The sequence below is a fragment of the Hipposideros armiger genome, unplaced genomic scaffold, assembly GCF_001890085.2.
Source record: "Hipposideros armiger isolate ML-2016 unplaced genomic scaffold, ASM189008v1 scaffold_635, whole genome shotgun sequence".
NCBI classification, from domain to species: domain Eukaryota; kingdom Metazoa; phylum Chordata; class Mammalia; order Chiroptera; family Hipposideridae; genus Hipposideros; species Hipposideros armiger.
Window position 1 is genome coordinate 115,105 of NW_017731985.1, and position 24,566 is coordinate 139,670.

Genomic DNA, 24,566 nt, shown 5'->3' on the forward strand with positions numbered 1-24,566 from the left:
AAAAAAAATTTACAAATCTCAGAGCTGACAGGGACTTCAGAAATCAAGTCCAGTGATGGGAAGCATACCAAAGCCTAAACAAATGAGTCAGAGGAAAACAGCTGTTTCGTTGAAGGAGAGGTGGACCTATTCCTTCCCTGACCTATCCTGTCCCGCCTGGGCAGCCTTCATGGAGGCTGTGCTGTGGGGCAAATATTCTAAATCTCTGAAACCTAAATCAAATGCTCTGTTTTCCTTGTGGGGAAGCTTGGGCCCAGTGGTGTGATGTGGCTTGCTTTTGGTCCCAGGGTAAATTAGCACCAAAACTGAAATGAATAGACTTGAACAAAGTAGGTTCAATGACAGGACTGAAACTGAAACACCTGGTTTCTGACTCTGCCTTATGCTCTTTCTAGCCTCCTGGAGACTCTTGTTGATAAACTGGCTAAAGCGCCCTGATATGATTCAGTGTAGCAGGTCCCACCTAGTGGCAAATATTCTGTCTTGAGTTGGAGCACTTAGGTCACTGGACTGAGACAGACAGGATGTGGATTGTAATCCCAGCTCCACCCCGCACTGACTAGGTGACCTTGGGCTAGCACTTCCCCTCCTTGAAGCTTGGTTTACCTCTGAAATGAAAACATTGAACTAAATGGTTTCTAAGTTTCCATTCACTATATGATTGCTGTGTATCAATCAGGATAAACTAGATTATGCTGTTGTAGCAATCCCAAATTTCAGTTGTTTAAAACAACAAAGATTTATTTCTGCCTCATGCCCATCATGGATCAACAGGTGGGTCTCTACTCATCATAGGCACTCAGGGACCCAAGTGGCAGAGCAGCCACCCTCTAGAATGTTGCTGGTTGCTTGCCAGGGGGAAAAGAATTTTCTGAAAGATCTTGCATCTGCAGTTAAATGCTCAGCCTGGAAGCAGGACCCCTTACTTCTAGTCACAAATCACTGGACATAGTAATCTCATGCTCTCACCCAGTCACAAAGAGATCAAGAAGAACAATCCTACCATGTGTCTAGAAGGGGGAGAACAGGAAATATTTGGTAACCAGCATTAACCACAGTTTGTCTCCTTGTGATCCTTAGTAACTGTCTTGGCAATAGTTTCCTCCAGAGAAGGGGAGGAGTTAGGAAGGGGGACTGGCTTTCACAGCACATTCCGAGGGGCTTTTGGGACCAAGAAGAGCAAAAATTCCAGAGAGCAAGCTCTTCCCTCGCTTTGTTCAGATTTCCTACCCCTAGGAGCCACCCTGGAAGTCAGATCAGCTTCCCCAGGTGCCTTAAGGATGTTTCAGATAACCTCGCGTGTTTCAGATAACCTTGGGGACTGCACCCCAATCATCATGTCCACTTTCAGGCCTAATTCCTGTCCCCTGAGAGCAAGTGCTACACTTGGCCAAGTGTATGCATGGCATGTCAAGTGATACGGCATAGGGCAGGCGCTGGTCTGGTCACATAAAGCAAAAGAACAGGCTTCTTAGTGCTGGCATAGATGGAGGGGTTAGGCCTGCTAAGGACACTTAACAAAATTTGGCTGCCCAAGACATGGCTTGATGTTGGCCACATTAGTACAAGGCTTGTATCCCGAGTGAAGAAATGGTGGTTGTGTTCCTCTGTGCCAATCAGACCCTGTGGACCACAGAGGGCAATGCTCTTAGAATCTGTGCAGATGAGGGCAGTAACAGGGCAAGAGGAACTGTGCCCTGAGAAAAGGCTAAAGGCGATAGTGGCATCTGGCCTGGAGAGGAGAGACTGCACATAGACAGGAACGGCTGTGAGTGGGAGGGGAGGAGATTCATTCAGTGGCAAAGCTGGGACAGAGCCAGGCTTAGTGTAAGGAGGAACTCTAACAGAGCTGTCACACAGTGCAAGGGGCTGCCTGTAGAGACTAGATGACCACTTAGAGCCAACCCACAGCTTCTGTAGCCTCTTAATTGGAAGACTATTTCTCTGTCGTCACCTCTGCACTTGATCCCTTCATCCAGTCTGGACTTTATCCTGGTATGTCCAGCTGTCCACTGAGCATCTGTACCTGATTGCTTTGCCATCCCATCAGATTCTGCCCAGGTGAATGCCCCTCAGCTCTCCCTGGAGGTCAGCAGCATTGCCTTTCTTTCTTGCTTAGCACCTGTTTGGTCACCCATTCTTTCTGTTCTCCTTTTTCCCCTCAAGCTATAAAAACTACATCTTCAAATTTGTGAGGCAGAGTTTCCAGGGAAGAACACTGTTTTAGACCTGGTTTCTGTCTCCCTCTGCCAGTAAGTATGCAGCAGCTACTCCTGAATTCAGGCCCTATGTCTGTAACGTAATGACTCAGGCCTGGAAGGTGCTATGGCTCCAGCCTGAGACCTCATCTCTTTGTCTAGACATGGGTTAACACGACACTGATCTTATCTTACTCCTATTCTATCCGTCCAGCTTCTCCTGCCATCCACCTCAGCCTCTTCCACCTTCACCTATCACTCTGTAGTCAAATATGTGCTCATCTGTCCCATTATAGAAAATTTGGGAAGTAAAATGAAGATAATTAAATAATCCAGTACGTATTTGTGAATGATATCTGTATGCCAGGTTCTGGGCTATGGGGGAAGACAGATGGTGAAACACTTAAGGAGCTGACAGGCAAGTGAACCATGACACCACTGAGCCATCAGTCCCAGGAAAGCCCAGGGACTGTGACAACCCAGAGATGACTTCTAATCCCGCCTGGGAGATCAAGGAAGCCTTCCTGGAAGCGACTTCAACTGAGCTTAATCTCAATTAAAAGCATTCTAGCCCTACTACCTATATGTAATCACTATTAAGATTTTTAATTATAATAGTAGATACCATTTATTGAGTGTATCTAGTCACTATGCCAGATTCTCTAATATATATATATATATATATATATATTTTTTTTTTTTTAATTCTATAACAAATCTATGAAGCATCTCTTATTACCATTTTACAGATGAGAAAACTAAAGCTGAAAGAAAGAAAGAAAGCAGGCGACTGATAGAAAATCAAGTTATAAGTAACTATTGGGATATAAATCAGAGATCTCTTATGATACTATATTTATCTTTTCTGGACATACATATATGTATTTATATAGATGGCCTTTTTTTAACCGTGGAGATAGCTTTCTATATATGCCCAGGATCTCAAACTGGCAGCCATTTTTATTTTGCCAACCCAGAATTTTTTAAAATGTGAATGTAACGCCTTAGAGGTTACACTTGAGCCACAGGCCCTCCCATTCCCTGTTGTATTATGTGCTTGCCTGTCAGACATTTATATTTCCTTCTTGGCCCTGAACTGTTTTGAGTTATGATCCTAATCATATTTGGAATCTGCTTTTTTTCTCTTAATATTATTTCTTGATGATTTTCCTTTTTTGAAATTATCCATAAGCCTATTTTTAAATTTCATTCTGCCTTTTCAGATGTGTTGCTTATCTAAGAATCTCTGTCACCTTAAGTGGCCTAAGTGAGTTTCTCCTTACTGCCAGTTTGCTCAATTCTCTCAGCATTCTCTGTATGCGGAAGCCTCATTGGGGCTCTGGAGAAGGTCCAGAGGTGGGTGAAGCCCAGCCACTGTCCCCGAGTTGGCCATCTTGGAGAGGAGGATGGGGAGGGCCAGGCACTCCTAGTTCTGATACCCACAGACTGACTTGTGCCTTAAGAGGGGTCCACACAGAGTTTTGTTAGGGGCTCCACAAAAGCACGGATCTTCTCCAGGCAGAATGAGCGCGCAGGCTACGTAGAGAAGGTAGCCTGTGATCTCACTTTGAAGGATTTCACTAGATGGAGAGTTTAATACTTAAAGCTTAGACCATTTTCATGTCTTAACTAAGAGACGAAGGAGAGGTAGAAATATATCTCTGTGCACATGATGGCAGATAAAACAAAAATATGGGGAGCTATTCCATGATGAATATTCAGCTGAGGGGGACGTGCTGGTGCCAGCCCGCATCTCTACTCCCAGATCCTCACTCCACCGAGACTCACGAGGAATTTATTGCTCATTTTAATCACACCCAGAGAATGAATTGGCAGGAATATTAGGCAGATAGACCTATCATATATATTTTATTTGCATATCCCAGTGACAGAATCACAAGCACATTTCCTATCTCTGTATTTTTTCATTTGCTTCAGGAGTAGCTGGGGATGCAGTACTCCCCTGGGCCTGCATTCAGGGCTGTGAGCCTGGGTGCTCGCATCAGAGCCGAGGGAGTCTTTCCAGGAGGGAAGGGGTGAGGTACAGGCGGGTAAGAGGGTTATGTTCCTCCTGGCTTAGGTTAAAGAGAGACCCCTTCTCTGCCTTGCCCAGCCTGTTCCCTGCTGTTCATCTTTTCGAGCGCCAGTGAGCTGTGTTCCTGGCCCTATGCTTGTCACTGTGGGGATAACAACACCTTTATTATAAGTTTACAATGAGCCAGACACAGCGCTCTGTGCTTTTGCTTTCTGTTTTCCTTGTTTTTAACTTCTTAAAAACTTTTATTGAAATATACTTGTATAAGGTGCACATATCGTAAGTGTACAGCTCACTGTATTTTCACAAACCAAACACATCTGATCCAGAAATAGACTATTACAAGCACTTACTCAGAAGCCCACCTCATACTCCCCTCCATCCCCCAAGGGTAAATATTATTTTACTTATGTTTTTACATAATTTTCAAAAATGGTACAATAAATTCCTATAAGCCCTTCACCCAGATCACACTTACTGTATTACTTATATATGCATAAATAATACATATATAGAGAGAGAGATACTTTTCTTGAATCACTTAAGAGTAAGTTATATACATGATGCCCTTTTACCCCTAAATAACTTGTATGAATTTCCTAAAACACAAGAACATTTTCTTATAAAATCTCAGTACAGTCCTCAAAATCAGAGCATTAATATTGATACTAACTAATCTACAGATAATATTCAGATTGCACCAGTTGTCCCAGTAAATCTCTTTACAAGAAAAGAAAATACTAGATCCCAAGTTGTGTTCAGTTGCCATGTCTCTTTCGTCTCCTGTAATCTGGAACGGTTCCTCGGTCTTTCATGACCGTGACATTCTAATGAGTACAAACTGGTTATTTATAGACTGTCCCTCACTTTGGGTTTGTCAAATGTTTCCTTATAATTCAGCCCAGATTATGCATTTCTGGCAAGAACACCCTCTGGTGTTTATTTTCAATAAATTCATTAGGTAGCCCTGTGCTAAAAGTAAAGATATGAAATTTGTGTCTTAAGTCTCATCTCCCTAAATAGACTCAGAGCTCCCTGAAGGCAGGGAACACGTCTTTTCTTATCTCCAAGGTGGCAAGTGCAGGCACTGGAGTCAGACAACAAGGGTTAATGTTCTATCTTTATTACTTGCTACCAGTGGAACCTTGCTTTAATTTACTTAATGTGTGTACAGTGAGGGAAGAGTTAACGCTGAACTTCATAGGGCGTGAGGATTAGAACAGCTGATGCCAAATCAGGCAAGACTCCTCAATGGATGATAAAACTAGTGAATGGAAGTTTGAGGAGTAACAGGATATTTACATAGTCTCAGAGTCTCACTCCACAAGATACTTGTTAATCACAAAGGGAAAAATGATAGTGGAGAAACCTGGCACAGAGCACCTTAGCCAAGTGCCCAAAGTTAACGTCACCAGTTACAGGATCCAACAGCATCACATGCCTCCTGATATGATGCACTGAGAAGAACACAACTCGTTTTCTCACTTCAGCCACTGCTTGTCCCTCTTAACCTTCTCTCACCAGTCAACCCAGCTATTTTCAGTATAGTGACATGATCCAAGTTATATGTTAAAAATATTGCTCTGGCAGCAAAAGGAGAATGGTCTGGAGGAGAGAATAGAATCTGGGATGCTGACATAGTGGTCACCAAGCCTGATGAGACTGATGCCTGCTCTGTGCCCAGCCTTCCTCTACAAGGATGCATACTTCATGAGCTAGTTCAAGAGACTTTCAAGTCCCTAGGGTGCTTCTCTCATCCCCCAGTCTCCTTTCCAATCTGCTTTGCATCTCTCAGCTCCTTTGTTGGATCCTCTGGGCTCTTCTTGTCATCAATCCCCCCACCCAGGGTTCTTTCCATCGCGCCCCAAAGTCTCATCTGTTTCCTCCTGGTCCCCTTTGTTTACCTTGCACCCAGCCCTCTCTGACATCCCCAGCTTCAGAGCATGGTAGAAGCCATGACTATGATGTGAGTTGGGTTGGTGTCAGGGAGTCAGGAGGATGGGGCATATCCGAGTCTGTCTGTGAGCAGCCAGTGGGCTCTGTGGCCCTGAACTGCAGCTCGGCCTCTCTTCTCTTCCCTCCTCCATGCCTACTCCCATTCTTGCCCAAGGTCCCATTATGCCTACTATCCCCCACTCCAGCCACCGTCTCAGTGAACACACTGCCAGGTTCTTTATCAGACCTGTTCCCTGAGGGAAACCTAACAGTAGGGGGCCTGACATACCCTTCCTCCCTGTAACCCTCCCCCACAGAACCACTCAGCCCAGCCACCCACCTCCAAGCAAACCCAACTAGGTTTTGCCTCAGCCTCCCAGCCCTTTCCTGTAAATGCACTCACAGCCAGGAGGGGTGCCATATTAAATCAAGAATGATAGAAACCAGTGGCCACGATTATCCAGCTAGATGCAGCATAGGGAGCTGGTTGCTGCTGGCTGCAGGTGAGGGCTTCTGAAGCTAATTGCATATGGCTTTTATTAAGATGATCACTCCCCCACTCCTGCTCTCCTGGGTGGCTTCTTCCAAGTGCCTCTCAGCCCACTGCTGCAGGCTGGGTCACCTGCCTATATTCTCCTATAGTGGAACCTTTTCAAAGCACAGCCTTGACCTTAGTCCCTGTAGCCTTCCTCTCCATCTCCTCAAAAAGCCAGAAACAATAGCAGCCCACATATGGAGACTTTCCCAAGCGCTTTCTCCCATTCTTCTGTCTCCTCTTTCCCAAGAAGAATACATACAGACCAGGGCTTTTCCTTCCCTAGGTTCTTCCAGTGGCTGGCTTTTCACAAGCATGGGCTCATAGCTCATGCTTTAAAATGTCATTCATTCAGCACTTTTTTTTTTTAAGTGCAAAGTCTGTGCTAAGTATAGGAAAAGAGAGTGAAGCAGTAACCTTCTACCTGGTTTAATCTCAGTATCCTGTACATTTTTATCCAAAATTCTGATGCCTTTTCAGAAGGTTTTCTGAATAGATATTTAGGGGCCTGGCTGGTGGAAAATCAGGATGCGCTCAGATTTGGGCCACAGGTTGACTGTTTCTCAGGACCGTTTGGAAAGTTCCTGAGAAACCAGCTAGGTCGTGGTGGAACCTTTCCGCCATGTTTAGCCCCTACACAAGTCAAAGACCCTTTCCCCTTGCCCAGGAAAATAACAGGAACTCTGTGACAACCTAAAAGCATGACACTGAAGAAGAGTTACAGGAAGTAGAAATATTTCCCTGGAGAAGACTTAAGGAGGCCAAAGTGATCATACCCAAAGCAACAAAGTGGCGAGAAAAGTCGTGTTAGAGTTAGACTTGGCCTGCTGCAAAAGAAAAACATGTTCTGTGAGGCCCCATAGATCAATGGATGGAAAGTACCTAGAGGCGGAGTTCTCTACCACGTGAGGAAAGCTGACAGGCAGAGATGAGCCGCAGTAGAGGCGTCCCCAGAACGCTGCTGGTGTTGGGACTGTGCCCTGCGGGCCTTGGGTTCCTAGGGGAAGGATCCTCATGGGCCACTTGTAGGGCAGTGGGGGCATCCAAGTGGACTTGGCTCCTGGCTTCTGCTTAAGCCAGAGCAACTCTTCTCTTTATCTGTGGAGCTCCATGCAAATTAAATTAGCTAAGAGAGTTCCAGTACCCCAAAAAAAAGGCATTGGGTTAGATAATCAGTTATCAAAATGCAGCAAAGGAGAAAGGGAGTAGCATTTATGAAAGGTCTCCCAAGGGGCAGGTACTGTGCTCTCCACCTGAGTCTCTCACATACTACCTCTATATATGCATTCACTGTGTGCCAGAGACTGCCAGGTGCTTTGTATCGTTATCTCACCTAATCCTCACCAGCATCCCACAAGGATCCTGCATGGTAGGTATGAGTACCATCCCCATGTTAGAGAAGAAGAAACTAAAATTTAGAGAGGTGAATTGACTTTCCCAAGGTCAGCTAGCTGGTAGGTAGACGAGGTAAGGTTTGAATTCAGGTCTGTCTAGAGCAAAGCTTCTTTGTGTCACACGGAGTCAAAAGAGGAGCCAAACCTTCAGATGGGGACAACTGTAAGAATTAAATATGACACTCTGTATAATATGCTGAGTACAGTGCTTGGCGCACAGCAGCTTGTCCACAAATGGTAGTTACCTCATTCAGTTGGCAACATGTATTGACTGACTCCTTCCGTGAGCCAGGCCCTGTGCTAGGTGCTAGAGCTATAGAGATGAATAAAACATGGTCTTTGTCACTAAGAACCTCATGGTCAAGAAAGGAGAGATAAACAGGCAGTTAAATAAGTGCTCCAGGGGTCCCGGGACCAGGGACAGGCACGAAGCCTTACAACAGGCTTCTTAGATAATACAGTATTGAAGCTGAGATCACCAGGGCACTTAGAGGTAGGTGGGAATGGAGGAGATTTTTGTGGTGAGAGAACAGTGTAAGCAAGAGGCCCAGAGGCGGGAATACCCATCACTGAGGGGAAGTGAGGAAACACCCACCAAACCCTCAGAGGCCAGCTTCCATCGCTTCCAGCTCCTTCCGTGGCCTGACTGCAAACCGGCCCAGCTGATAGCCAGGGCTGTACCAGCCGATCTGTGTGCATCTCACCATCAGAGCCTTCCAGCCCAGTGGACCCAAGTGCTGAGGGGCTGGGTGGGCAGGGGAGAGGAGGAGGCAGATATATGACTGGAGTCATCAGAGCCAGGTGATGTATGTGGTGCCTGAGGGAGCTGCACAGTGACACTCTGGATTCCAACCGGCAAGCGTCTCTCCGCTGGGATCGGCGCCGAATTATTGCTCCATATGAAACCCCAGAACTGATGGGAGCTTTCAGTTACAGACTGATAGCAACAACCAAAATTGGATTGTTTGCTATTTATTTTTTTTAACTTCTGTCAAGGTCACTAGCGTAACAGGAAAACACTGCCCAAGCAGCAGGTATTTTTCATCCACTCTGCTTGCAAGAGCAATCTGCAGCCATGACTTTCGTGACAAGGCCTTACCTTGGCAGCTCGTTTCTAAAAAGCTGTCAGTGTTGCAGGAGTCTTAGGGGAAAGGAGCCTCCCTCCTGAAGACTTCACTCCAAGACCTGCTTCCTGCTCCCCTCCCCCAGCTTCCACAGGTGCTTTCTTATGAGACCCACATGCTCACCCCTCCCTCCCTGGTCTCCAGATAGTCCCACAGCGCCCACCTAGCCCGGTACTCCAGCTTCTTCAAGCCCCCTGTCTCCCAGAAAGCCCCCACAAAAATGTTCCACACTTTCCTTCTCTGTACTCCTACACCACCCGGTCTAGCTGTTCATTCCTCTTTATATCTGTCATCAGATTCATTTTTGCAAACATTCACCAGATGCCTCCACTGTGCCAGGATTTGTGCTAGGAATACCAGTGATTAAAAAACAGTGCCTGCCCTCAGGGAACTCATGAGTGATTTAGAGTACAGAGCCACAGACATGCAGCAAGCTTGTTTTCAAGTAGTTTGGGTTTGGTTTGGTTTGATTTGGTTTTGTTAGGGGGCGGGTTAGTGATGGGTACAGGCATGCATGCTTTGGAACCGGGAGGAAAATGATGATTGATTCTGCCTGAAAAATATTTGTGTACAGACCTTGCCTCACCTCCCCTACCCAACTTTGAGCTCCCTGAGGGCAAGGCCTGGCTCTCCTCTCCTCCCTACAGCATGACCAAGCTCAGGAGCTTCTGCCTTTTCTGAAATGGACCAAGACCAGGGTCAACACATGCCAGGCACTCAGGGACAGAGCACAGTTTTTCTCCTTCTCCCCACCCCACCTTTCCATCGTGGCATGCACATAGCAATTGCTGAATAATTGTGTTTAATTGAAATGCAATATCTTTAAAATGGAGGGTGTTTGGGCCAGCCGAGTGGCACGTTGGTTAAGAGCTGGCTTAGGATGCCAGCTCTGAGCAGCAGGGCCCCAGTTCGGATCCCACATGGGGGACAACGACACTGCCCTCTACAGCTAAGATGGTGAACAACAGCTCAACCTGGAGCTGGACTGCCGTGAGTCGCCGGCAACAGCGTAGGCTGCAGCCCCTGCTGCAGTGGGCTGCTGTAAGCTACCGTGTGTGGCTGGCAGCCAGCATGAGCGGCTGGCAGCCGGTGTGAGCTGCCAAGAGCTGCCGTGAGCAGCTGTCCAGAGGCCAGCGACCGATCTGCCTCACCCGGGAAGAGCGCAATGATAATACCAACATGGGCCAGTGAAGCAACGTCCTCCACAACTAGACTGAAGAACAAAACGACAGCAACTTGTCTGTTCCCCTTCCCCCAATTCCCCATCGCTGTTCCCCTCCCCCAATTCCCCAATAAAATCTTTTTAAAAAAAGAAAAAATAAAGTAAAATGGAGGGTGTTCATAGCTCTGGTTTTCAAGAGGATAAGTGGAAAGGGAAAGGAACCTATATTTGTTAAGTACTTATTGCATGCCAGCCACAATGCTAGGTACATTACATACATCATCATATGTAATATCTGATTAACAGATAAAAACTGAGGTGAAGTAACTTGTTCCAGGTGATAAACACATTTTGTAAGTGCCAGAGCGGGGATTCGAACCCAGGTCTCCTGTCAGACTTCAGAGTCAAGGATTGATTTACTGGCACTACTTACTTTACTAGCAGGGTGAGCCATGACCCCTGGGCAGTGGCCACCTGCAGTAAGGAGCTAAGGTGAGGGCTGGGATGAGGGGACAGGGGAAGGGCTGGGCCTCCAGTGATCATGAGCCAGAGCTGTGCATCCTGACCCCTGGAGAGCCAAGCCTATGTTTTATGCCCTGAGTTGGAGGATAGAATGAAACTAGGATCCTGCTGGGCCCGGCACTCCTGAGCCACCTTCGCTCTCTCCCCACAGTACCAGGAGAAGCAGCGGAAGCGTGAGGCTGAGGAGCGGCGCCGCTTCCCACTAGAGCAGCGGCTGAAGGAGCACATCATTGGCCAGGAGAGTGCCATCGCCACAGTGGGTGCAGGTGAGCGTGTAAGATGCTAGCCAGCTCCCAAAAGGGCACAGTAGCGCATGGTCTGCTGCAATGAGGTGTACATCCTGCCGTCACTATCCTGTGGAGAGGTGACTAATGATATTACAACTTAACGTTTGTTGAGCACTTTTCTGTGTGCTGAACATTGTGATAAGCTCTTTGTATATGTTGTGTTATTTAATCCTTACAGCGGCCCTTTGAGGTTGGTGCCATTAAATCTGCATTTTGCAGATGAGGAAACTGAGACACAGAGCACTTAAATAAATTGCTCAAGGCTGCTTTTCCTATGCTTACAATTGAACCCTGACCTTGATCTGGTCCAGTGCCCCCCCACACACACTTTTCAGGTGAGGAAACAGACCCAGAGGGGAGTGGGAGCTTGTCCAGCACTAGTAATGTAGCAACTGAGCCAGAATTTCTGTCATCTGCTGCTACTGGCTCAGTTTTAGGGAAAACATTCTGAACAAGTCTTGAAGGCCTCCTTCTCCACCCCAGAAGTTCTTATGTTCCATACCCCTGGGGGCCAGACTGCCCGCTCATGTAACCCCTGCTCTATCTAACAGCCCTTGTGCCCATGCCTACCCCACTGGAGAGAAAGATAAAACTAGGATTCTGCTCAAGACGGTGGCCTCACCACTGTTCTCCAACTCAGCTGCATGACTCCCTGAGGGCGACCTCAGAAAAATGTGGCAAGGGCAGAGGAACCCATGTCCAGCTTAAACAAGTGGGTATTCCCCAAGGCAGTGCTTTTCAGAGCATGGTCTCTGGACCAGCATCATCAGCGTCCTGTGGGACCTTGTTAGAAACGCAGATCTCAGGCCTCTCGCCAGACCTGTGGAATCAGAAACTGGGGGTGGGGCCCAGCAATCCGTGTTTTAACAGGCCCTGCAGGCGACTCTGATGTTCAGCTCAAGTTTAAAAACCTTTGCCCTGCAGTGTCTCTGTCAGTCCCCCCACATGTTGCTTACCTCTTATCTCCAAGCATCTGGTCCCACCAGACGCAGTCACCAGGTTCTGCTCACTGATAAAGGAGACTTCAGGCTGAAATTGTGGTGCCCCTATGGGATATTGCTGGGGTGGCACTGTCAGCCCTAGGAAACCAATTAGAGAAGTAATTGAAAATGAAAGCGGCCACACTCCGTGACACACCAAGCCAGCCTGATCTCCATCACCCTCACATACACCAGTGGGCCTCATGTGGCAGTTGCGAGCTCTTCATCAGGGGCCTGACCCCATCAACAGATAAAAAGAGCCCAGTGACCAGAGCTGCCTCACCAGCTAGAGGTTGAAAAACTGCCCTGCCCGCAGGCACACACAAGAGCCAGGGAAAGCTTTTTTGAATATACAAAGCCCCACTACCTTGGCAATATCAACCCCCCACTTCTTTGCCTAAGCCGTATCTGAAGTGGAGGGAGGGAAGACCCTGGTAGCTCTCGAGTTGGAGAAAGGAGTAGCCCATGGGAAAGACAGATCACTTGAGCAGAGATCTAAGAAAGCATCTCCTGCTGGAGTCTCCTGTGCATTTGGGCCAGAACTGCAGCTGCCATCATAGTATTTTCCTTCTGCGTCTCACATGGCCTTTTCCCAGGAGGCCATCTGCTCCTCTGACCTCCTGCTCCTCACCAGCTTCTCAAGCCCGTTCCATCTGAAGCTCCCAGAAGTAGGAGCTGTGGGGAGAGGGAGGAGGACATTGAGATGGAAAGAATTCGACCAGCATGGGCTCAAACAGCAGATCGGCATTTACCAGCTGTGTGACTCAGGCTAATCACTCAGCTCTGAGTGTCATTTTCTTCACCTGTGTACCGGGGGGCTCGATCCAGACTGTCTGACTATAAAGCACATGCTCTTGCCAGTGTGTGTCACACAGCACTGAATAAAACCTAGTCCTTGTCTTTAAGAGGTGTACTGTCTGGGATTGGGCACTGTGCTCTTTAGGTCAGGCCCACGGCTGTTTCCTTCAAGCTGGGGCTGACCCTTAGACCCAGCCCAGGCTGGCCTCTTGCCCTGGTCCTGCCGACCTCCGCTGCCCCACACACCTGTCTGTCCTTGCCATTGGCCCAACGCAGGAGTCGATGATTCAGCTCGCCACCCCCCAGGGGCTGTCAGAATGTCTGCCCTTAGTGCTTCCTTCTACCCAAAGCTCCATTCTGTCACCCAAACTCTGCCTCAGATTAGAAAGGCCCTACTCCTTGTCCTGTGGTGTGTAGGTTGACCCTGCTGCGACTCCAGTGACCCCAGAAAAGACAGGCCACTGGGGCCTAGGCTGTGGGGTTGATGCATTGTCTCTATTTGTAAGGCAGTAGTAACTGTGTGCCCGCCTTGCTAGGAGCCCTGTGACTGGGGATCCCACTGATAATGGTCAGATAATGTCCAGCTACCCACCCAGGTGAAGCCTGAGGCACTCTCTGGGTCAGTTTGTGGTAGGCAAGCAGCAGCCAACCTCAGGACTGGAAGCAGGTGCAGGCGAGGGAGGCGACCTAGAGTTTAGGCCAGCCCTCTCTGCGTCCTCTAGGCTAGTGTCACATGTGTGCTAGGGACTTGGCTGGGTGGAGCCTGGCACCCCAGGGGTACCGTGAGGATGGGCAGCCAGAGAAGTGCCGCAGAATGAATTGATTTGATAAATGGCCATTTATTACCCTCTCGAATTGGCTGAAACCAATTTCGGTCACATCAACCCCTGGTAAGTGCTGGGATATTGATTTGTGCAAAGTAATACAGTGAATTTATCAGTGTGATCCCCAGCTGCAGGGCTTCTAGCAAGGCTGGCGCACAGTTACCGCCTTACAAATAGAGGAGGTAACACACAACCCCACAGCCCCGGCCCCCATGGCCTCTCTGGTCTTCTGGGGTCACTGGAGCCAAAGCAGGGCCAACCAACGTACAGCAAGCCAGAGTCCTGACATTGAAAGTGAGGTTTTCCTTCCAGAATCCAGAGCTGTTCTAGGTCATGGGGTAGAACGGGATGCCTACCCTGTTGGGCAGACCTCCTGGGAGCTCAGAGCCTCTGTGCCCCACCATCCTCAGAAAGGCCAGCTGTTCAGCACATTCAGAGCTAGACTCCGCCCCTTTCCTCCAACCTGCCTACCTCCTGGGTTCCTGTCTCAGCCAAGGCACCACCATTCGCTGATCTAAATAGAAACTTAGATGTTTCCTTGGCCCCTCCTTCTCCCCTCCCCCCTCACAGCCCATCAAGTATCAAGTTCTATCCTTCTACCTCTTAAATGCATCTCAGACCTGGCCTCTCCCTTCTGTTCTTAATACCACAGCCCCAGCTCAGGACCTCGGCCTCTCCAATCTAAATCACGCAGTAGCCTTCTCACTGGTCTCCCTGCTTCCTTTCCTTTCACTATAATCACTTTTTCTCAGCAGTTTGAGTGAGCTTCGTAAAATGTAAAAACTCCCCTGTTTAAAAGCCCTTGAGTGGCCCCTGCTGCCCTAGCCCGGCACACAAGGCCAACCCCTACTCCCCCACCCCTGCTGTGCACTGCACCCACCAAGACACCACCAGCCACCCACGCTGCCTCTGCTTCACTGCACATGCATGGAAGTCCTTTTCTTGAGGCCCTTTCCCCACCCCAGCCCTGCCTGTCTCCCATGCTTCGACTGGCTCTTACCCAGCCTGACTCAGTTCGGGAGCAGTAGACTAGACTTCTGAGGGCAGAGATCCTGACTGAGTTGTTTTTGTTTTTCCAGTTCCTGGCACAGCACTCTGCTCAAAGTAGACACTTAGTGCAGTTTGTTGAATTAATTAATGTGATATGACCCCTCGTCTATCTCAGTGATGTGCTCTGAGGAAAGAAGAGAAGCTGTAAGCCTGCTCTCTAGTAGTTCATGAGCATACTGGGGATGTGACAGTAGCGAAATAATTCAGCACAACACCCATACTCCCTGACCTTTTGGGTGGACAGACCGTTCCCGGACCTGCTCTGAGAAGCCGCCTCTGGGCAGCAGATCACCCTACACACCTGGAAGCTTCCCTCTGACCAGGGACCTGGCCCCAGCACCCATTGTACCTGGTCCCAGTTGACAGTGCAGCCCATGAACGCCCTTGGGGAAGTTCTGACACATCAACTGCTCTTCCATGCCGGGACCGGGCCAAGCTCAGAATCTCGGCATCAGGCAGGTAGCACGCAGCAGGCACACCATCCTGTCTCGTGCCTCCCTTCCCTCTTTGACTAATCCAACACTGTAATCTTCCCCAGCCCAGAACCTCTCTGGACTTTCCCTTGGAGGCCCATTTCTGATCTGAGAAATATATCCAAGTCACCCCGAGTTGTGAAGCGGCAGTGATTAATTTAGAAACTGCTTGTAGTTCCACCTGCAGGTGTGTCCCACGCCCCTGCTGTTCTTGTTGCCTGACTGCCCTGCTGAGACACTCAAGACCCAGGCCTTCCCCAGGAAGCCTTCCTTGGCCCTCCACCTGATGCAGGGCTTTTTTTCTAGGCTTCCTGTGGACACCTTTTGTCACTGCACTTACCACAGGGCGTCGGTTTGTATGTCTTTCTCCCTCCAAAGGTCAGGAGCCACCCCACATTTCAGCTGTTTCCCCAGGGTTGGGCACACAGGTGTGTAAAATGTGGTTGAACTCCAGTAAATAATCTGAGCCCCTTTTGACACTCTCCCTCTCCTCAACACAGGTTTTCTTTGTTTTTTTCTTTGGCATTCAGTATTATATTAATTTCGGGTGTACAGCATAGTGGTTAGACATTTATATAAGCTCAACACCGATTTTCATCTCAGCCTCTTTCTGGAAGAGTGTCGCTGTTCCCTCCAGTGATGCCCACCTGCAGCGTGCATGTGCACACAATGGGTGGGCTCAACAAAAGCTATTGTTTGCGTTTTTAATATGTTAACCACTCAGTAGCAATAGTTTGCCTTAAGAATGACTCATCCTTAAAGACTAAGAAGAGAGCTGTTCTTTGATCATCCTCCAAACCCAGGGCCTCTGTATCCACTCAGTCAGCAGGCACTTCGTGAGTACTTGCCATTCTCCTAGAACCTACAAGCCGTAGACAGGAAATTGCTAATGGACATTCGGGTGACTCTCAACCATGAGAGCCCCTCTGAAAGACTGGCTCCCCTAGGAGATGCCACAGGCATGGAAAACACATGTCCCAGGTTAGGTTAAAAAAAATTCCCACGCTAAAACTTATCAGGAAGGATGAGCTAACCCCCCCAGACTGCCCGAAAACCTCGCGCTGACGGCAGCAAAGGCCTGGGATGGAGGGAGGAGGTAGCGCCTCTCCCCTCGCTTAGGTTTTGCGCACACTGGGTCTTTCTTTCTGGAATGTCCCGTCATACCCTGACTGCCTGGCAATCTTCTCCTCATCCTCCAGGCACAAACGTCAGTCAGGCACAAATGGCTGTTCCCACACTTCTCCCAGTGTTCCCATCCCATTTGGAACCCACAGTTTTCACAGCAGCATTCACCTAAAAGGCACACACCTTATTTGAGGCTTCTTTGTAGGTGCCCTAGCACCCAGCACAGAGGTTATTTGCTGAACAAGTAGATAAGTTCCCTGGAGAGGGGTTACGAGATCGGAAGCCTTATTCACCCAAGGGCAGTAGTAACCACTTGCAGCCATAACCACTAGGGTCAAGGCCTCATTCTTCTTTGTAAAATAGGAGTTGGAAGTATCTGTTCTTTCCCTCTTGTGATTCCGAAAAGACCAAGAATTAATTCATTAATTAAGCCAGCATTATACCGCTGTTGGGCTATTCCCAAGGGTCCCTCAGGAACTAGAACTAGTTAGTACCTGCTCCCATGGAACACACAGCTTGGGGCGCATCCTCCCCCCAGATATGAAGGCACAAGCAGTTGAAACCCCTTAGTCTGCACGTCTCTAAGCCTCAGTCTCCTTTTCTGTAAAATGGAGATAATACCTACTTCTCAGGATTATTATAAGGATGAAAGAGGGATCCGTAAAATACCAAAGCTAGTGGCTGCTGCTGCAATGATTGCCATTATGTTTACTCTTATTATTCCACTTCTTGCATCTTACAGAATGCTTTCATAGCCATTAACTCATTCTGTCTTCATGGGGCTGACTCAGCATGTACCATATTCCCATTTTATAGATGAAGAAACTGAGGCTGTAAAGAAATCAGGGTTTTAGTCAAAGTCAATAAACTAGTGAGTGGCAGGGCCAGGGCTCTAAACTAGATCATGTAACTCTTACCCTCTCCACCTTACCACCCCATAGATGAACACAGACCAGAGAATACAGACCCCGGGAGGACCGGGGCCCATGTGGGGTGGTGGAGTTCATCATAGAGAGTTGTGTGGGTGAGTTTTAAGGTGGGTCAGTCATGGTCACCATGGCCAGGAGCAGGCCCGGGTAAGAAGAGCCCAGCAAGGAGGCATTGGCAACAGCCCCATGTCGGAAGAGGCAGCCAAGCCTGCCTGGAGCTGCAGGGATGGAACCAGCCAGTGAAGGGGACCCTGGCACCATCTCAAGCTTAAGAGCAGAGGTCAGGAGATGGGCTCCTGAGGCCCTGTGTTGAGTCGCTGCTCGAGTCAGACAGTTTTCCAGGTGAGACAAGGCTAACCCTTGAGGAGGTGCTGTGACCAGGGCAAGCTGACCCTTTCCCTCAACTTCTAAAGCGCTAGTTCAGGCTCAAGAGCCAGCCAGAGCTGGGGTAAATCCCAGGGTCTTCATTTATTTACCTATGTAACCTTGAGCAGGTTACCTAACATCTTTGTACATATTTCCTTGAGCGGGAATCAAGTTCCCTGCCTGCCTTGTAGGTTCATAATGAGACTCAAATGAAGTTATGTGGACAGAAGTTCTTTAGAGACTATGAAGTGCTAACAGAGTAAGGTGCTGCTTGGCTGGCCCACAGTGAGAGCCCCAGCACCTATGGCCACGTCCACATGGACCCATCCAGGTTTCTGTCTGTCCTGGCCTCTGCCCTAGCCTGACAAGACCCTCAAGGCTCCCAGCCTTGGTCCTCAGCCACTCGGCCAACTACACCCCTTGGGGCCTGCTTTCCCCGGTTCTTCCGAATGCTTCCATTTTTCATTCTGTCGGACTCCATCTGCTTGGCCGTTTTTCTCTTCAGATATTATTAGAAATATCCAGAGTTGTAATTGTTTAATGGTTGGCATTTCGCCTGTTTCACAGGGGGGCCCGGATCAAGCCCACCCCAGACTCCTGCTCTGGGTCTGGCAGAATTGACCAGGGACAGCTGTGCAGTGGAGCCTGCCTGGCATTATAAAGAGCTTTCTCCCAGGTGCATTATTAGAAAAGAAGGGGGAAAAGATGGCCCCAGGCATAATCCAATTCCACATTCTCCATGGTGCGTTGGAACTGCCTGGCCCAGCAGTGTGCAGCTCTCAGTGGGCTGGGAAGCTTTCCTGAAAGAGAAGTCCAGGTCGGAACCTGAGGTCCACGGTGCCTGGGCACTTCTGCCTCCCCAGATACCCCATGAAGCCTGAACTCAGTTTATGCTCAGCTTCTTTCCAACCTAGATTCTTAATTTAGCCAACTTTCGGAAGAATTTGATTCCTTTCAGGTGATCCCTCTCTCACCATCGCCCCAACACACATCCAAACACAGTGTTACAGAAGTCTAGCCTTTGCCATTTTACGATATCTCCACCTCCCCCAAATACCCCTACGCCTGGGTTCTTTTTTTTTTTAATTAAAATTTATTGGGGTGACAACGATTAGTAAAATTACATAGGTTTCAGGTGTAAAATTCTGTAATACATCATCTATCACATTGTGTGTGCACCACCCAGCATCAGTTCTCCTTCCATCACCATGTATTTGGGGTTCTTGTTTCTCAGGACACGGAACTCCCCCTCAGCCAGACTTGGACTTCTCCCCTTCATCCCCAGCCTTCGGGTACCTATGAGGCCTGTGGGTTCCCTGTAGAGCCAGGCCTTCCAGAGGACCTGGCCAGTTAGTTTAGAGATGCCTGGGACCTAGCCTAGGGGAGAGGTTGGACTGAGTGATTTCTCAGGCCCCTCTCAAAATTCTCAGGTAGCGTGCCTATTCTGATGTTCATGAGGCTGCACAGTTTCCATCTGTTTCTGCTGAGACCAGAACTAGAAAGTACCTGAGGTAGCCATATTAGAGATTGAGGTGAGGAAAGCCACAGTATGGACCTGAATTCCTAGTACAGGGATTCAAGACCTTTGTAATCTGATCCTGCTCCCACTGCTCATGTTCATTCTCTCTCTCCAGTTCTGACATGCCGGCCACTTCTGCCTCTCCAGATCCTGCCCAGCACCCATGTTCTGCTATCAGTCCCACTTCTTCCAAAAAGCCTTCCTTGACCTCTGCAGCCTCTTCTTTGAAACCCAACCACATGGATCTTACCACACAGTGTAGAATTTAGGATCTTCACACTTCAAGACTGGCAGACACATCCTTAACACCGTCACCTCTTTCTCAGTTGACTTGGTTTCTAGGCCTTGTCTTCTGAGCCTGAGCCTCCCGCTCTGTAGTTGGGCATGTAATCTCTTCCCCTTGAATGCATAACCCTGGATTATATACTTGCTCCTGAAGTGGAGAAGTCAGGTCTTGTTCTACAGGGCTGTGCCCCGAGGGAACGTGGTACAGATCTAGCCTGCTCCCCACACCTTTATCCCTTCCAGCCCCCAGAGGCCATGGTTAGTGGAAGTGCTAACCAGGTGGTTCACCATTCTATGCCCTAAGCTCCACACTCCCCATGACTGGCTTCCAGAAAGTGTGCTTGACTGTACTTCCAGACAGCGGACCAGACTTAGGTTTCCCCAAATGGGAAAGAGTCCAGAGCTCACACCCCAGATCCCCAGGGACCTGCCGTGGGCTTCTGCGTGTCTCATTTGCGTAGGAGGCAGGCTCAGTCCCCCACCAATGGTAAGTAGATGGGTAACCAGCCAAGAGCTAAAGTTCCTCTCGAATTCTCCCTCACCAACCCCCACCCCCTTCACCTCCATTCACCATCCACCCGCCTTTCAGTTTCCTTGGCAACACTGAGTGCTCATCCTGGAAAACTTTATCCGAAATCTGCTCTGGGCAGCTTTCCAAATCCATGCTAACCTGATTAGGTATCTCTAGGGGCCTTGCCAGCTAATCAGATTAGGCAGCACTAATGGTAGTGAGGACTTTGAGTGGGCGCAGAGCAGTAAAACATATTGTATACTTAGTGATAATTATCCTGCCTTTTGTGTCATTGATTTATCTGCCTCCCTCCCTGTCCCCTGTCTTGTGTGTTTGGCCGCAGCGATCCGGAGGAAGGAGAATGGCTGGTACGATGAAGAACACCCTCTGGTCTTCCTCTTCTTGGGATCATCTGGAATAGGTAACGGGAGCAGCGCAGCCAGTGGGGAAGAAGAGCTGGGGGAGCCCCCGCTGCTGTGGGCCAGGACCCGGCCACCCGCCTCTAGCTCAGCTCCAGCTCCCAGCACCACTGCCTCCAAATTACAGAGCCAGCAAGGGAATCATCTGTCACATTAGGAAAAGCTTCAAGTATGCTCCTTCCCCAGGAAGCTGGGGTACAGGGCCTGATTCACCTGGAGGGCCAGGCCCTTTGGGGCCTGGTAGCCATGCTCCAGCTGCTTGGCATCCACTGAGGCTGCCCTTTGAGTACATTTAAACCACCTCCATTGCCCAGCACATCAACCTTATTCGGTACAGCCTGGGATATAACCCGCTAAAGAAAAGGGAGCTAAAGAAAGCCCCTTATGCCAGCACAGTGCTAGGTGCGTAGCAAAATTGGTTGCAGTAAAATGAATTGGGTCTTTTTATGGCCAGTTGGGCTGGATTTTCTTATGCATTCTCACCCCCTCACTCTCTGCCCTCAGACCACCCCACTCTCCCACCTCCTTGACCACCTCCCACCATTGTCTTGATAGGGAATTTCATGCATTTTGTTGCCTCCTTTTCTCCTCTCAGCATTTTTATGGGCCTAGCTCTCCCTCAGATAGGATCCAAAAAAGTTCCCACCACCTCATGATACCATAGAACTTGACTTCCTTACTAGTTACTAGACAGTAACTTCCAAAGGCTTGGTGGTCATACCAAATGGCTCTTCAGAGCCACCACTTTGGTGTTGTCATTCCCTCTTTATGTTACAAAGAAAGGCTTTGAAGCCAAGGAGAGGTGCCCTCCCTGCCTCTGATTGGTCTGGCTCCAGGAAGTCAGGGTGCTCCTAGGAGAGGCAAGGATTGTGCTGGGCTTCAAAGGACAAGGGGCTCTGGATTATAAGAGTCAACCCCCCACTCACAGGTTGCTGCTGTAGAGAAAAAGCCTCAGTCCTCATCCACAGAAAACTCAGCATGCAATTCAGACTTTGATTCTGGCCCCCAGCTTCACCCTTTCCTTGGTGACCTCAACATTCCCATCCATAAAATATATTATTTTCAGTGACCATGCAGTTCTAATATTCTTTCATTCCAGGAGATAGTCAGTCTGGTCCTAACTCATTTCCTCTCCCTTATCTCTTACTAGGAAAAACAGAGCTGGCCAAGCAGACAGCCAAGTATATGCACAAAGATGCCAAAAAGGTAAGGGCTGGGACCTAGGCCTAATCAGCATGCCATGGAGACCTCGCCACCTCTGCTAGCCCCAAAAATCCTAGGCTCCCTGAATCTGGCAATAGCCGATCAAAACGATGCACTCTGGCCTGGGGAGCAGGTCTCAGCTTTAGCCCCAGCTTGGCCACCAATTGTTCCAGGACTTTGGGCAAGTTATCCAACCCCTTTGTACCTCAGTTTCTTCATCTTTGAAATAGGAAGAATACTCCTTGCCCTTTCTGACTCATGGTGCACTTGGGAGAACCCAGTAAGAGTCATCTATACGACATTTTCAAGCATCTGCTCTGTGCCACGTATTATACTAGTTTCTGATAGTACATTGTTTGTTTAGATACTCTGCCTGCCCTGAGAAACTTAGTATGGAGAGGGAAGCAGCTTTAGAAATATACTATTACTGTTCGATGCCATCAAGGCCATGCTAGAGGGAGTATTGATGTCTGTAGAAGAAAACAAGTAGGAACAAGAGGATACTTGATTGCTTCTCTCCACCCTACATGAGCTTTTAAACAGGATTTCTTATGTCTAAGCTGTGGGTGGTCACAGTCCCCTTTACCCATAACTCAGCCCTGGATTTTCCGTAGGAAAAGGCCATCCTCATCCCCTATTTGTTCAGACTCTGGCTTTCCAAGGCCTGCTCAGTTTGACTTTCTAGGCTGACAGGCAATGCTTTCATACAGAGAGAAATGTCAGAGAGAGCAGTCCTTGGAGACTGCAGAAACGTTTCAACGAAAGCCAAACATCTGCTTTCTACCAGCCTTCTCAGCACGGAGGCTAAGGTCCCCCTGCCCACCGCCAGAGCTTGCCACGACCCTAGATGCCCTTGCCTCATTTCTATGGAAAGTCTCCCCAGCTGAGGCAATGAAGAATTGCTCAGGACTGTGCCAGCCAAACTGCCCCAGCAGCAGAGTTCTGGGCACCTCCTGTCCTGCTTCTAGACTAGCTGCCCCTTTGCCACCTTCCTAAGAGCCTGGCAGCCGCAGAAACAGGGTAGCTCAGGCTGTGTCCTCCTGAGCTGCATCCATGACCTCCTCCTGCATAATAACTGGCTGAAGGCTCCTGGCTCTGCCAGTAGCTATGCTTTGCCTCAACCCAACCCAGAACAGACCCACTTGACAGGCAGGCAGGCAAGAAGCAGTGCATGACATGTTAATATGCTCTAACTGAAATAGCATTTTTTAAGACAATTCATCAGGTTGGCAGCGATTGAAACAATTAGCACTCTGGAAAGGGCCATAAACTAGCAAGACTATTATTAGGGAAGATGCAGTTACGGGCAGGAACCACCTGATTAGGGATGAAGAATTCTGAGTGTTTTAATTTTAATACTGTCAGAAAGGTTAATATTTAATTACAAATTATAATCTCCTTATCCAAGCTGTCTTAATATGTCTTCATACACAGTGGAAGTAAAAGGAAAGTATCTGCTGACTCGCTGGTGTAGAAAGGAGAGGGGGCTTATTTAAATTATGATGATGCAAGTCAGTTTTAGTTGGAGCATCTATTTATTGTAGATGGGGGCACATTTGCATCAGTGCAGGGTGTGCTGATGTCATCTTTCAATATATGCCTCACCTAGGATACACCATCACCCCTTGGAGGCAGTGGGCTGGGTGGTCCGTTCCTTGGCACAGGCTCCAGTTCTTTCTACTGGCCCTCAACAGGTTACTTTACCCCTGTCCATCCTCCTACCCTCCCGAAGCCTGCATTTCTCTTGGCTGAGCTGCCTGGGGCCTCTGAAGATGCCTGCTGGCTAATGCCCCTGTGCTCTGATAGCAAGGAGAACCCCTTATGTGACCTTAATAACTTCCTCTGGCCCTTTTCCACCTCTTGAGTTAGGTCCTCTCCTCAGGCCCCTGGTGAAATTAGGAGAGGAAACGGGGGCCAGTGTTACACAGGAAGGAACTACAGCGCAAAAGGGGGAGGCAGCATGCCCAGGGCCACACAGACAGTGGCAGAACTCGGACTGGAAGCCGAGCTCCCTGGCTGCCGGCCCAGGGCTCTGTCTGCCACCCTGTACCTCAGGTACAGAGTCACAGGACAGAGGAAAAACTAGAAGTACATCGCTGAGTGAATTTCAGACCAGCAGCCGAGCTACAGTAGGCCTGGATTTCAAGCACAACTACCTCCCTGCTAGGCTCTTAGCACCCCATCATCCCCAGCTCTTGGGAGAAGTGCAGCCAGTGAGTGTGCTCTCAGGTGGAACCATGTTCCATGCTAGTAGGAGAGAAGCCCAGGGAGACTGTGGGGAACCCTGGTCTGGGAGGAGAAACAGCACCTGTGAATGCCCTTATAACTCCCTAAATTCTTCCTGAAAAGAAGTGGGTACCCTGCCTGTGTAGACGCACAAATCCCATCCTACCCAGTGTTCAACCCCCCCCCCCCCCCCCGCTAATCATGATCAGGCCTCACCCCAGGGGGCCACTTCCTTGGAAATCACCCCTAGGCCCAGCAATGGTGAGAGAAAGGCTGCGAGCTACATCATGGGTAGCTTTTTAGATGAAATAGGGAAATGTAAATAAATAGAAAGGTTTATTAGTTTAGAAGAAAAGTAAACTAAAAGGGGCATGTGCCCACACACACTTGCAAAGGCGAGGGCACCATGCAGCTCTCTGGGTATCTGTTGCTCCCCTCCATGTCACAATCAGCGTGGACCGCGATGACGTGGAGGGGAGCAACAGCTTGTAGGTGCTCCACGAGGACAGAGACCAAGCCGTGTTCACCATTGTAGCCCCAGTGCCCAGCACACACAGGACGCCCTCAGGAAATGGGGAGTGGACGGGAGGAGAGTGGATGATATGGTAACCAGACCAGTGGAAGCCTGCCTGTAAAAAGACATTCTGAGCCAGATTTAGAAGGGCA

The 24,566-nt window shown here is 48.9% G+C and overlaps 1 protein-coding gene across 1 annotated transcript in view; it reads left to right on the forward strand.

Moving 5' to 3' along the window:
* Nucleotides 1–24,566, forward strand: part of CLPB (ClpB family mitochondrial disaggregase) — a 135,021-nt gene that overhangs the window by 98,885 nt on the left and 11,570 nt on the right. Inside the window, exons 7-9 of the mRNA XM_019625652.1 lie at nt 11,057–11,171; nt 20,396–20,473; nt 21,622–21,677. Coding sequence (XP_019481197.1) covers nt 11,057–11,171; nt 20,396–20,473; nt 21,622–21,677 — 249 coding nt within the window. The remainder of the gene's footprint in view (nt 1–11,056; nt 11,172–20,395; nt 20,474–21,621; nt 21,678–24,566) is intronic.